The 13,662-nt window shown below is 42.5% G+C and overlaps 1 protein-coding gene across 2 annotated transcripts in view; it reads right to left on the reverse strand.

Annotated features, from left to right (window-relative positions):
* nbeaa (neurobeachin a) overlaps nucleotides 1–13,291 on the reverse strand; it is a gene marked incomplete at both ends in the record, with an annotated part of 84,142 nt that extends 70,851 nt beyond the window's left edge. For both annotated transcript variants that reach the window (XM_083910162.1, XM_083910161.1), the window contains one exon: nucleotides 12,944–13,291. In XM_083910162.1, the coding sequence (XP_083766288.1) occupies nucleotides 12,944–13,291 (348 nt within the window). The remainder of the gene's footprint in view (nucleotides 1–12,943) is intronic.
* Between the last annotated feature and the right edge of the window lie 371 nt (nucleotides 13,292–13,662).

Here is a 13,662-nt window from a genome sequence, read left to right on the forward strand (position 1 = left end):
GGTTTGATTATGACCCTTTTTCCCTGATTTAAAAATGAGACGTTAAGTAAATAAAAATAAAGTTGATGTGACAAAAACTAGTGAAACTGAATCAGAAGAGAGATGATCCAATGAGACTAATCTAGTCTTTGCGAGGTACAGAGATCAGGTTAATCTACCCGGATGGATGGTAGAGGAGGATACGTGAGGAAAACGGCAGAAATGATGGTATTTTTTTTTTAGAAAGAGTGATAAATTTCATGTACGATGTTTTCAGAAGACAAAACTCTTTGTAAACAACGTGGAGACAAACATTAAAAATGAAAAAGAATAACAAACCTGAAGCAGCATGGGAGCTGCATCTCAGATTACTAAATAACATAACTAAAACTAAAATGTGTTTTTGTCCTAAGCCTAGAACTAAAACTAAATCAAACCCTTCATTATTCCAACTGTGTATCTACATATATACAGTACATCATAAATGAGTAGAGCCTTTGCTGCTCAGTCCAATTCAGTATCACTAATCTGTTTGTTCTGTCCGGTTGATTATATATTCTGCAATAGATAAACACACTTGTGTGTGTGTGTGTGTGTGTGTGTTCACCAGTCGCACAATGGCGAGCTCTGTTGCTTTGAGTCACAACTGATGCAGGATAAAGGGGCAGCGTGCAGCACCAATGAGACGCAGTAATCCATCATCATGAGACAGGATCACAAATCACACACGCGTGCGCGCGCGCACACACACACACACACACACAGTATGCAGGGTTGAAAACGTTAGTGGAGCATGTTATTGTCCAAAAAAAAGACCACATATTGGACAACACAGTCCAGTAAAGTCAGACAAACTTGGCTCTCTGTGTTATTATCCTTTCAATCGTATTTAAAACATGATTCTGTTTCTTCTGCAGACTGCGTTGTCCACGCGGGGACAGTTCAGAGGACGCACTCGTTTGAAGTACAGAAGACACAGCAGTGGACATGAAGTAGTCTTCAAAAGCTTTGGAAGCTGCACCTTGAAGGAGTCATTTGAAGTTTGCACTCCCCCAGTTCATTCTGATACCGTTTCCACTGAAGTTTGCCTTATTTGTAAAACCCTGAGGGGGCGAATAATATATAATACATTAATTATTTATCATGCAGCTTCTATTTAATTGGTATAATTCACAAACGGCAGCGTCGTTGTCCTGGAAGACGGTTTCACGGATGCTAATGGATAACAAATGGGTCTGAAGTCGCAGAGTGTGACTTTAAATTGGTTACTGGTGAACAAGTTCATGATCAAAATGCAACAAATATGTATTATTCATCACGAAATCCTCCACACCAAAGTCATTAGAGTTAACAAAAGGTAACGAAACAACGAACAACACTTCAGCCTACTTTCTTAGTTGTTAATTTTTAACGTTAACATTAGTAATGGGGGGGAAAGCAGCTGAAATGCTCTGTGTTCTAAGGGTTAAAATCAAAATAAAGTTTTATCTGATGATAAAGAGTTGTCAGACTCTAAAAAAGTGTGCAACAGCAGGCTGCATTTCAACTGACGCAATAAACAACACCACCCAAGCCTTCCTGTAAATGTAGACATTTATCAAGATATATACTGAAAAATAAAGGCTTCTCAAACGACTGCTTCCTATCAAATGCTCACATCAACACTTGTAATAAGTGTTGCAGCTCGTGTGTGACCTTGGAAAACAAAACCAACTTTGATTTCACAAAGGATTACAAGATTCTAATTTAAAAAGAAAGAGCTTTTGCCACATCAGATGATGGAGGAGGAAGGTTAACGAGTATATTCTGAATTTAAATATAGACCATCATCAGTTTCATAATGTTTTAAAACAGCAGTGACTCATTCTTTCATCTCCTTGCATGACTGACTCTGTGTTAACCTGATCAGGTGAGGAGGAGACACTTTTACCTCCATACATTGGCCTGATTACAGGCCATAATCTGGATTTCAACCCATTTTTTTTTCAGGAAACTGAGCCTGAGCACAGCAGGGGGGACGTGAAGGAGAGCAGTGTGATGTCAGGTGGTTCTGCACAGTGAGTCACTGCTGCTGCTGCTGCTGCTGCTGCTGCTGCTGCTGCTGCTGCTGCTGCTGCTGCTGCTGCTGCTGCTGCTGCTGCTGCTGCTGCTGCTGCTGCTGCTGCTGCTGCTGCTGCTGACAGGTACTGGCTGCACAACTGTGAGAAAACCTCTCCTCAGGTGTGGTGACACGGTGCCAAAGACACCGTCACATCAGCCCGCTCCATAACGACTTTCACTGGGTCCCTGTTCATTTTAGATTTGATAAGATTTGACCTTTGCCATCAGGGCCAGTCGACTTTGGAGCGACCTGTCTGAAGAGATAAGGCTCGCTGAGTCACCCATTTTACAGTATTTTTATATATTTTCTTTTATTACATTATTTGTTTTGTACTTTTTATTCCTTTTGTTTGAAATCACACTGTAAACTCTGTTTTTAAAAAGGTTCTACATGAATAAAGTTATTATTATGAATGAATCGTGTTTTTGAGGGCTTTCCCATGCCTTTAAACTCGAAATCGGAAGTGGGAGGGGCTAAAAACTGACCTTCCGTCAGGTCATCTGGTGACAAGTTTAACGTACGTGAACGAAACTTGGCATGCATGTTTATTAGGTTGCGGCGGTCAAAAAAGTCGATGATGACATATGCTCTAAACCCAACAGGAAGGCCGCCATCTTGGATTGAACAACGATTTTTGGTGATTTTGCACCAATGGTATTTGAACAAACTTGTCCTAGAGCTTTATTGTGATAATTTTCAATTATTATTATTACTTTTATTATAAAGATGAAATCAGGAAAAGGTGAGATTCATGATTAAAAGGCAGAAATTTGTGATTTTCAAGGGGCAAAAAAACAATATTTTTAACCTTTTGGTTGTGTATTTGCAACAGTGATGGATTTCTAATCAACGACTAAATTAATCGCCATTTAAGATTCTTCAGTGTAAGAAAATGTTTATTTCTAACCAGTGACACATAATCAATATTAAAAATAAACATTATTATTCATCATCGCTCTAAAAACCTGATTTCTGTCCAAGCCCGTATATGACCAGCACATTTTTCTCACTTATCACTTAAATTCCCCTTTTATATTCCGTCTTTTTTAAGACCTCCAAACTCATTTGACCTCGTCTTCGGTAAAACCCACAAACCGAGCTGCGTTTTTGAAAAGCTGCTGTTGATATTTTGACAATGCGACCTCTCTTTTTTTTGATTGATGAACACCTCGACACAAACACTGCTCTGAAAACTGTCACGCTCACTTTTATTGCATCTCTGACATTTTCCCAGAACATCCTGCCAGGATAAAATCAAGGTGTTTTTTTTTTTATTCTTCCTGCCTCTGGCTCTGTTCGTACAACGGTAAACAGTCAGCAGTCACTTTTTTAACATGGAGGTACTGTAGTTAAATATGCTGACACGACTAAACGACAGCCAGCACTCGTACAGAACGTTATTATGGAGTTAAATCTTTGTTACTACCAGATAAAATCTGGTATTATGGTCTGTATTTATATAGAGTTTGCACCCATTTACACGCTTAAACATGAGGGTTAAGTGTCTTTGCTCAAGGACTCGTGTAGATCAACAGAGCCAGGAATTGAACCCACAACCTTCCAGTTGAAGGTAACTCCTCACTTTAATACTTATACTTGCACATTATACTGTACTTTTACTGAAGTAATATTATAAAAAGTCTTTTTCTGGTCACATACTTTCCAATACAATCGAAAAATCCAGCAAAACCATTTTAGCTGAGTCATGTTTGTGTATATTTGTGACACAGCTGGAGAATTATGACTCAGCACAAACATTCAGAAATGGTCTAAACTGACTGGAAATCATCATAATATCGGTAGATACTCAAGTGTTTGATATCAGTATCGTGCCATCCCTAACTTTTACTCAAATATCCCCCTTTAAGGTGCTTTAAGAAGACTGGCTAGGTCCAATGCTGCTGCAGAGATAGATGAGACATGACCACGTCCAAGTAAAAAGCGAAGGAGCACAGTGAAGGAGCCGACTGTGTCACTGTCTGCTCTGTTTAACGACTTGTCTTCGGAGAACAACACACACACAGAGCAGTAACCAAGGCCCGTTCCCTTCTCCGATCAGTCCGTGTCATCTTTTGAAAAAGCCCAGCCAGGAAGTCCAAACATCCTTGTTTAACTCTGCGGTCGGTCTTGCAGCCGCCTGACACAGACTGAAGTGGATTTATGAGACCAAATCCTTGAGAGGGATCATAACTCTCATCTGCTATTCCACAGTTAAGGCTTGTTTGGCGGATGGAGAGAACATGCAGTCCTGACACAATGTTCGCTCAGCGTGGATCCACAAACCACTTTAATGTAGTGTTCACCGTTTCACACCTAAGCCTCAAAATGTCCACGGTCTGGACTAAGTTAAACCATAAAATTATAAATTTTTCCAGAATAACTTTAAATATCTGGCAGTAATTTACAGTTTACTGCATGTTAAAAAACAGCGTATTAACAATGCTGAGATGCAAGCTGCAAGATGTCTAAAATAACACAAAGACTGACGTTACACACACACATAAAACACAACACAACCTTCAGCCACTGCAGTACAGCATGATGAATAGCTACACAGTTAGCTATACTTCACAGTGAAGCAGATGTGTGTGTGTGTGTGAGGAGCCAAGGGACAGAGGCGAAGTAGGCCAGCATGAATATAAAATCACGCCTGCCAGGCAATAATGTGGGCTACAAGAAGGAAGGGAGCACTGTGTGTGTGTGTGTGTGAGATGTTTCTGGAGAAAACGAATGTGCAGATGAAGATGTAGGAGACTGAAGAAAAAGGTTTTTGCAGGAACAGTCGTTTATCAGCTCACGGGCGTGTCGACGCTCACCGGGACACAAACTGCAGCTAATTTAAACAAAGCAGCTTGTAACAGGTTGGAGATCGGTGCTTTGCATGGGTGCTAGACTCTCACTCACACACATGCTGGTTTTACAGTCTGTGTGTGGACTCTCAGACATAATACACTCCCTAAAACCAACCTTAATCCTAAGAAAAAGCCAGTTAAAGTTGTCTAAAAGGCCAAATAATGTCCTCACAAGGTCAAAAATGTCCTCACAAAATGCCTACCAGAGCTGTGTTTTTAATCCAAATGTGATAAACCAAGATTGAAGATTCTGCAGATATGACCAATCGATCCATCCTTTCACACTTGAACGATTAAAAATAAATCACTCCAGACCACAATAGCCTGCCCCAGCAGACACACAGGAGCACAGATGGAGAAAATAAGAATAAGAGAAGAATTATCAACACTGGACTCCTATACCTATACCAAAACCTAGTAGAATAATAGGAAAGTAATGTAATAGTTCATTTATTGAGTAAAAAATCCAACAATGATCAGCAGAATGCAGTTTAAATACTCTTGTCAAGTGCTTAATTCCACTGCTTTGTTTAGTTTTTAGCAACAATTATTGAGAGATTTGAGGGTAATTTTTTTTACTAAAAAAACTTGATTAAATATTACAAAAAGGCCTTATTTAAACATAGATTCTGAAAATCAATTAGCATAATTATAATGTCAGTATATGGGCAGGAATAATGGTTTAACATAACCTACATTTACATATATATCATTTCTGCATGAACGCAAACAGATTTCTTAAAGCAAGATGAAGAAAATGGCCGATATAATATTTCATTTCAGGTCAAAAACATTTTCATATGAGAATGTAGGGCAGAGAAAAGCCCCCGCAGGTGTCGTCTTACTCCACTCTCCACAATTCATTCACACACAGGTTCATCGCTGTGATGCGATGTCCATACGTATTAATATATAGAACTACAGAAAAGAGTCACTGATTCAGGTAAAAATATGGAGTTGAGTGGAGGGTTACAGTGAGAAAGGAGGATAAAGGGAACAACAGACGGCTCCATTACCTCCTTACAACAGGGATCATCTTTTCATCCCAACCAGGGAGGACTGGGATTACACCGAGAGGTTAAAGAGATGGATGTTGCTCGACAAAGATAAAGACGAGGGAGAGGGAGGAGGAGGAGGTGATGGAGAAGAAGAAAAAATGTGTCAAGCAAGAACAGAACCATTTCTTCTCCTTCTTCTTCTTCTGTTTTCTCCCATTCCCAGAAGGTGCCCTCACCTGAAACCTGACACAACTCATCCCTCTGAGAAATCCCAGCACCTGGAAATAGCAGCTGACGATGGATGAGGAGGAATTTAGAGAAGTGGAGCAGAGTTGAGGCTCTCTCTCTCTCTCTCTCTCTCTCGGAGATGCAGAGATGTGAACAAATTACCCAAGATGCTTTACAAGTCACACACACACACAGTTCAGACAAGTTACTTTCTAATTTAAGCCCAAAACTCCTCAATGCAAGCCGCAATTTGCATTATCGTAATTACGCGCCGGTTTGTGCGATTGGAAAAACTCCAAGGGTTTCTGAAAGCTGAGAAGTTGCACGTCCAAACCAACATGTGGTTATTACGGTATTTTCACTCGCGCTGTTGCAGGAAGCCGGCGAATCAGAGACTTTGTTACAAGAGAGGAGAGAGTTGGAAAAACACCTGTACATAAGTTTTTGGACATTGAGACAAAAACTCAACACGCAAAATCTGGTGTTTGAATTGTTAAAACAGTATTAAATTGTAAATAACTGACAGATATTGAAAGTTATTCTGGAATTGGCGAAAGGGACATTTTCTGACCCTTTTATGGTTAAATTAAGCAAAAAAAAGTCCAGACGGACAATTTGAGGCTGAGTTGTCAAAGGGTTAAAGGTTTTCACGAGAATTCGAGGACGAAAACACATATTTCTCATACTAAGGGACGAATTGTCCAGCGTGCCTCAGAACACGAAAACCACACGGAACATTTACCATGTACTAGTGAGAGCCTGCAGAAGCTAATCCCAGAGTGACACAAGGGACTGATGAAGAAAAATGACCCATTAAACCTCAAAATATCACTCTTTCCCACTACACTGAGGTTTTCACCGAGCCTTACAGTGCAGTTCAGCTCGGCTCGTGACGGTACAATTTGGAATGGTGAACCCCGACATTGGCTCGCATTCCGACTGAGGGCTAAGTAACAGGAAGCTGCGTCAGTAAGCACAACACAGCTTTTAACCCACAAATAAGTTCCAATCAAGTCTCGTGGTTGCACAGCAGTGGTTATTCTCTGTCAACCCATAACAAAACGGCAGGAATCGAGTAACATGTAGGGATGCACAATATCGGTATCAGCAGATATTGGCTTTAGCGTGAATTATCGGCTATCTGAAAAGATGCTGAGAGCCGCCAATCTGACTAATGACTAAAATAGTAGGCTGAAAAAGGTGAAATAGGTGGTTCACTCCGTCAGCGAAATCTGTCCCACCATGACAACACAGGCAGGAAGGAACCAAAAACACAAAAGAGGGGGTTAAAAAAAACATAAATTCACATTATTATAATCACCCATGTTATTTATAACAGTTTACTAGTCAAGATATTATATATTTAATATGTTCTATATGATATGCAATGCACAGAACTATTATATAATTTACTTACTTACTTACTTACTTAGTAATTATGTGCAATTGAAAAAGTGCATCATAAACTAATATAAATACAGTTAAACATGTTTATTTTGCACAATAAAGATGTTTTATATCCACATGTGCAAAATATGTTAATTTGACTACAGAAGAGACTAAATGAGCTCTGCATTTGGGCAAAAGGAAGATGTATATATGTCGATTATCGGCCCAATAATTCCTGATATAGCGACAAAAAGTCCAACATCGTGCATGCCTAGTAACATGAGTTCCTCCCCCTCCGGGCAGGTGGGATTTTTAATGACCAAAGGAATTCATATTTTAGAGCTGTAATCAAAATACTGATTGAACCTGATATTTTTTTGAAGGTTATCATACCACAACAGTCTCTTATCATCAAAACTCAGTTTTTGTGGTCATTTTGACAATTAAAAAAAGCAATTCCTAACCAAACACACGTCCTACTGTATGGTGCACCTACAGGACTCTGCCTGGCAGCAGATGGGAGGATAACAGTGACACCGAGAGCAGGATGACGCTCCACAGGAAGCTGGGAGCTCATCAAACCCCCACAGAACACCATACAGCTGGACCTGTGACGCCGTAGAGAAGGACAACAGCACCTGAATGACAATCAGAGACTTTCTGGACGCTTCATCATCCTTTTCCAACAATCCCTGTCCCCCTCTCTCCCTCAGGCTCATGCAGAGGTGAAGACAGCCCAGCTGCGTGATAGATCGCAAAGTCATGGGTGACCTTGCTGAAGGAAACCACACCCTCTGTCCTCCAGAATGCCACTTATTTATTTATTTATTATTTATTCCACGGGTCAGTAGCAGCTCCTCTGCAGCCTCACCACAGATAATCTCCTCCCCGACATGATTTCACAGAGTGGAGCCCGATCGCTCAGTGAAGTGTGCATCGTCTGTCTGAGACGGGTTGTCTGGAAATTTCACGGCGTCACCAAAACAATGTTGCCCTCAGTGTGTTGGCCTCAGGCTAATGTTTCCACCCTTCTCCTCCCCACAGAATAACACAGAATATATAGTTATAATACAGCTAAAATCATATTTAGGGCTAAAAAAATTATAAAACTAAGACTCAAATACTATTTTACTGCACACTGGAGGAGAAATTGGATATAAATTGACATAATAAGTTAAGGTTTCATGTAATATCTGTGCAGAGAGTATACTCTATAATGAGACTTATATGTACACACCAGTACCAGGAACAACAAATATTTTCATTATTGATTATTCTCCTCTTTATTTTCCCTAGGTTAATTGACAAGTCGAAAAAAAAATGTCATTAAATACTAGATTAGAACATCTTTAGAGTGTGAAACAATGAATTGATTCATAGTTTCGTCTTAATAAGCTCACGAAAACAACACAAACGAAAGGTAAAACAACAGAATTGTGCAGTGCGTTGTGTTCCAAGTGCAGATAACGCAGTTTGAGCGTGAATCCTCCTGCTTTGCCGTCGCCATAGCGCTGGTTTAACAGTGGAATTAAACAGCGTTGCACTGACATTTAAACTCACCTCAGGGCAGAATAACAAATAGTTACACAATGTGTGTTGAAATGAGGAAGAGGAGGGAGAGAGGGGAGGGGGCTATTCCTTTTAAAGTGTTAAATACATCATATTAAAATAAAAACAATGGATAGCACGTGTCTATATTTGGGACGTGACATGACCTTGGCGATTGTGAAACGCGTGGACGAGGATAACGAGACGTTTGGCCAACAAAGACTCAGTGGGACCTCTAAAAGGGTTTTTCAGAGGGGGAAACGACAGACTGTACCAGATCAGACCAGACCTCGCTGCCAGATAAACAGTTCTGATCCCCCAAAAATAAAGGGGAAAAAAGCAACGACATAAAGCTGTGTGTAAATAAGCACAGCTGGTGATGGTGCTCAGCCAGACGGACTGACAGCACTGCACTGTACAGTGCATTTGAAATAGAACTCTCAATTCTAAGAGGACGGGACGATACAGTTCAGAGAGACGATCACACACATGTTCATCACCACAACAAACCACAGCCTTTGTGTAGAAGTGATTTCACTATTAACTTTAACAGAATTGGGGATTATTTTATGTTACCGTCATTAAAAAGAAACCTGTTGTTGTTTTCCATCACCTTTTTGAGGGGTTCAGATTAAAGGCTCTTCTTTGTAGGGCCTCTACACTTCTGCACTTTTACTTTATTATATCACTCTTTCTTTCTTTCTTTTTTATGCTCTTTTAATAACCTCCTTTTAACGTTTTATATCTGAAATTGACTCGTTTTAATATCTGTGCTGCTACCTTGACCAGGACTTCCTGGAAGAAGAGCTCTTGTATCTCAATGGGACATTCCTACGGCTAAATAAAGGATCAATCAATCAAATCAGAATGTACTATGTGCCGCAAAAGCATCGTCCCAAACCTGAACTATAATCACGAAAGTTTGGATGTTTGAAAGTTTGTTTGGCCTCCATTTATACGATGATTGGTATTTATCTCTGGTGTTAAAGTGATTTTTTCTTTTTTAAAACCTAACATTGCTCCACGTGTGGGAAGAGGCTGAGAAAGACACCGTGAAGCAGTATTCGGTCAATAAATACAAGGGTTAGGGTTAGGGTTACTAACCCATCTTGGGGTGTTATCAACTAATCAAAAAAATATACGGACAAATTAGACATTTTTGAGTGGTCTTCAAAGACTAAATGAGAAAATATTGTGTAAATAAATGGTCTGTTCCCACTGGTGATCCCACTAAAATCTAGCTACTGGTGTTCAGTTCCTCTGTGACTTCCTCAAACATTAGAAAAAAAAAAGAGTAAAAAAAAGTAGGAAACACGGAATAGGACAAACAAAGGCACGGCGATAGAGAGTGAGAGATAAGCGCTGTGGCACAGAGAGAGTACAGTAACAGAAGCCCGGAAGTGAAGAGCAGCAACAGCAGGTGGTGGAGAGTCTGGAGGCAGGCAGTCAAAGAGCAGTGTTGCCTTGACAACTGTGATGCCTTGTTGATGTTAATAGCTTAGCACATCACCACCAGCAACCCCCAACACACACACACACACACACACAGATGACAAAATGTACACGTTTATCTCCTGCTTCATGTTTATTTAAACATTACTATTATTAACCTCAGTTTGCCACAGTATCAGCATCAGTGCAGCCACCAGTTCTGGCCCAAGCTTATTTCCATTGTCCTTCATGCACACACACACACACACACACACACACACACACACTATGGTTCATCACTTGCCAACGGCCAGGATCATGCCTTATAGTCCAGGGAGCAGATCTGATCCAGCCAACAAACCATCTGTTTCTTCCAAAGCCACAGCGGGGAATCGGATCAATACCGGCCAGCGTTGGACGGAGAATGTGGCCGCTGTGGTCTCTTCCCACATCGACTGGAATAATAGATCAGCTTCTGGGTCACGGTGGACTCATTGTACAGCGGCAGCATGACCACTGAGGTTTCCCTGCCTCCACACCTCTTTGTTTCAACTCTTTTAATTAAAGGAGGCCCAATTCCCCCAGCAGACTTAGCTTATTGACGAGCAGTGATTGTTCAATTTGGTTTGGTGCAAGAGGTGAACGCAAAGAAAAACACATAGTGCTTTAATTCCGGGGGTTATTTAAAAATAAATGCTCTTAAATAAGTAAGAGAGAGAGAACATTTCAGGCTCTGAAGTGACGTTTACACCGTTCCCCAAGTCCTTTACCTCTTCCGCTGCATCAGCTGGTGATTTCTGAGCACATAGCCACTGCAGCATCCTACCACCTCATCCTCCTCCACTCTCTCTTCTCCTCCCCCACCTTCCCTCACAACCCCTTCTCCTCCTCCTCCTCCTCTTTTCCACCTGCTTTTAAATGCATGGCGCTGCCCTGCTCGGCGGCCTCCTTCTCCAGAGGATGGATAGTTATCACACTTCCTGTGAAGCCATGGCGAGGAGGAGGAGGAGGAGGAGGAGGCGATGATGATGGCGTATAAAAGGCAGGTAGACAAGGTCGGTGTGCGGCGGCAGAGACCCCCTGCTCCTCTGTGTAGTACCAATAATCGATAAAGGGGGATGAGGGGCGACCCGAATCCGGAGAGCACATCAGTCTGACTGAGGGGGAAATGGTTGAGACTGTCCAGTGAGTAAAATAGGCCAACATGCAAGCACTGCAGCTGGGAATGAATTATCATCCTCTACCTTAAAGAAAATTAATAATCATCAGGAACATCAACCCTCCCTCCCTCCATCCTTTTCTGTGTGGCAGGTATTTAATATCATGCAGTAAACGCCATCGCCTGATGCATGGGGGGCGGGAAGGGAAGGGAAGGGGGGCAGCATCCACACACACACATCATCATCATCATATCCTCCTATAAGGCTCTCCAGACCTGTGTCTGTGCTGTAAATTATGTTCATCTGTTTCGTAACGGGAAACACAAGTCACGTCAAAAACACACTCTCACACACAAAAACACACAAAAATCCCCCGGCTTTAGGATTAAATCCTAGGCCCAACATCACCGACACAACCTCTGATGCAGACGCGTAAAGATGCAGCGCATGTATATGATCCATAGATAAAAGCAGCCCTGCTACAAAGCACTGACCGTTCCACAGCTACACATCTTACACATACACATGCATTTATATATGTATAAGTGTATATAAATAAATATCTATAGCCCTACAAGCATCTCCACCTCTGCGCACGGGCTGCAGCGGCCTGCCCTCAACAATAGGCCCGTGCGTAATTCTCATACACATGTAATAATATGTCGACTGATTCCGCGTAAAGCTCGTCGGCCTTTGTCCTGACTGATGTGTGACACAACGCGAGAGGACAACAAACGTTTCGCGTGGATGTCGCGTGTTGTGCGCAACATTGTGACCGCTCCGTGTTCCAGAAACAACATCACCATCATCATCACAGTGATAACGGAACGAGGTCAAACACTTTCCTCTGATTATTCACTGCTGCTTCCATGTAAATGCGTGTTTATTTCTCCCCCCTCTCTCTCTCTCCCTTGTTGTTGCACCGCAAGCGGAGTCATTTAGTCAACAATGGCCGGTGATTATGGTCTAACCCTGCGTGCCTTGGTGGGGTCACATGCTCCAACATCACTGCTTTATCTCATCCTCCAGTAAAACACAGGGAATTTTAATAAAAGGGGAAAGAAAACATGGATCTCCGCCGTGAACAAACACATGACATCATCCTCTGAAAAAGCCAGGAGAGTGAAGACGTAGAAGAAGAAGAAGAAGAAGAAGCCTCGTAAATAAAACATAGCGCGGCGGCTGAGGGCGCAGTGATTCTGCCTTTTCTGTGTTTTCTAACCTCTGCGTGGAACCTGCTCCCTGCTCCCCACTCACCAGGTTCAGCACGGTCTCCACGATGTCCCGGTTGCTAACCTCGCCGACCTGGATCAGGCCCACCAGCACGGCGAATTTCATCTGGATATTCCTGATCGGGACGGCGGGGTTGATCACCCCGGCCGGGAGGACCATAGAGCCGGCTGCAGACACCATCCTTTCCCCGGTGGTGGTGGCGGCGGCGGCGCCGGAGCTGGATCCTGCGGTGACCTGCAGCTGCTGCTGCTGCTGCTCCTGAGCGGCGGCGGCGGAGGAGGAGGAGGAGCCCGGCGGAAGATGCGGCTCCGTGTCCGTGAGCAAAGAAGCAGAGCCCGGTGGTGCTGAAGCCGCCGGCTTCTCGCTCGACATTTCCCCTCAGAAAAAGGGAGGAGAGGAGCGGCCGCCGCTGTCTCTCACACCTGCTCTGCAAGCTGCCGCACAAATACCATCGATGTGCGCAGGGTGGGAGGGTGGGAAACAACAAGAAAAACAGGGAAATAGTTTAGTATTTTTGCACACACAAAAAAAAATCCGCTTATATCACCATCCTATCCTCCGGAAAACGTATGGATTCATAAGGGTGGAAAAAGGATGGAGGTCTGACTGAGCTGCCTCCCTCTCTCTCTCTCTCTCTCTCTGGCAGGTTGCAGTCAGTGCGGTCAGTCGTCGAGCGCACAGCGCCATCATGACGCCCCCTGTCTGCCGTGGTGCGCTATAGCCGCGCATGCGCACTGTGTAAG

Source organism: Microchirus variegatus, assembly GCF_963457635.1.
Source record: "Microchirus variegatus genome assembly, chromosome: 2".
Taxonomy (NCBI): Eukaryota; Metazoa; Chordata; class Actinopteri; order Pleuronectiformes; family Soleidae; genus Microchirus; species Microchirus variegatus.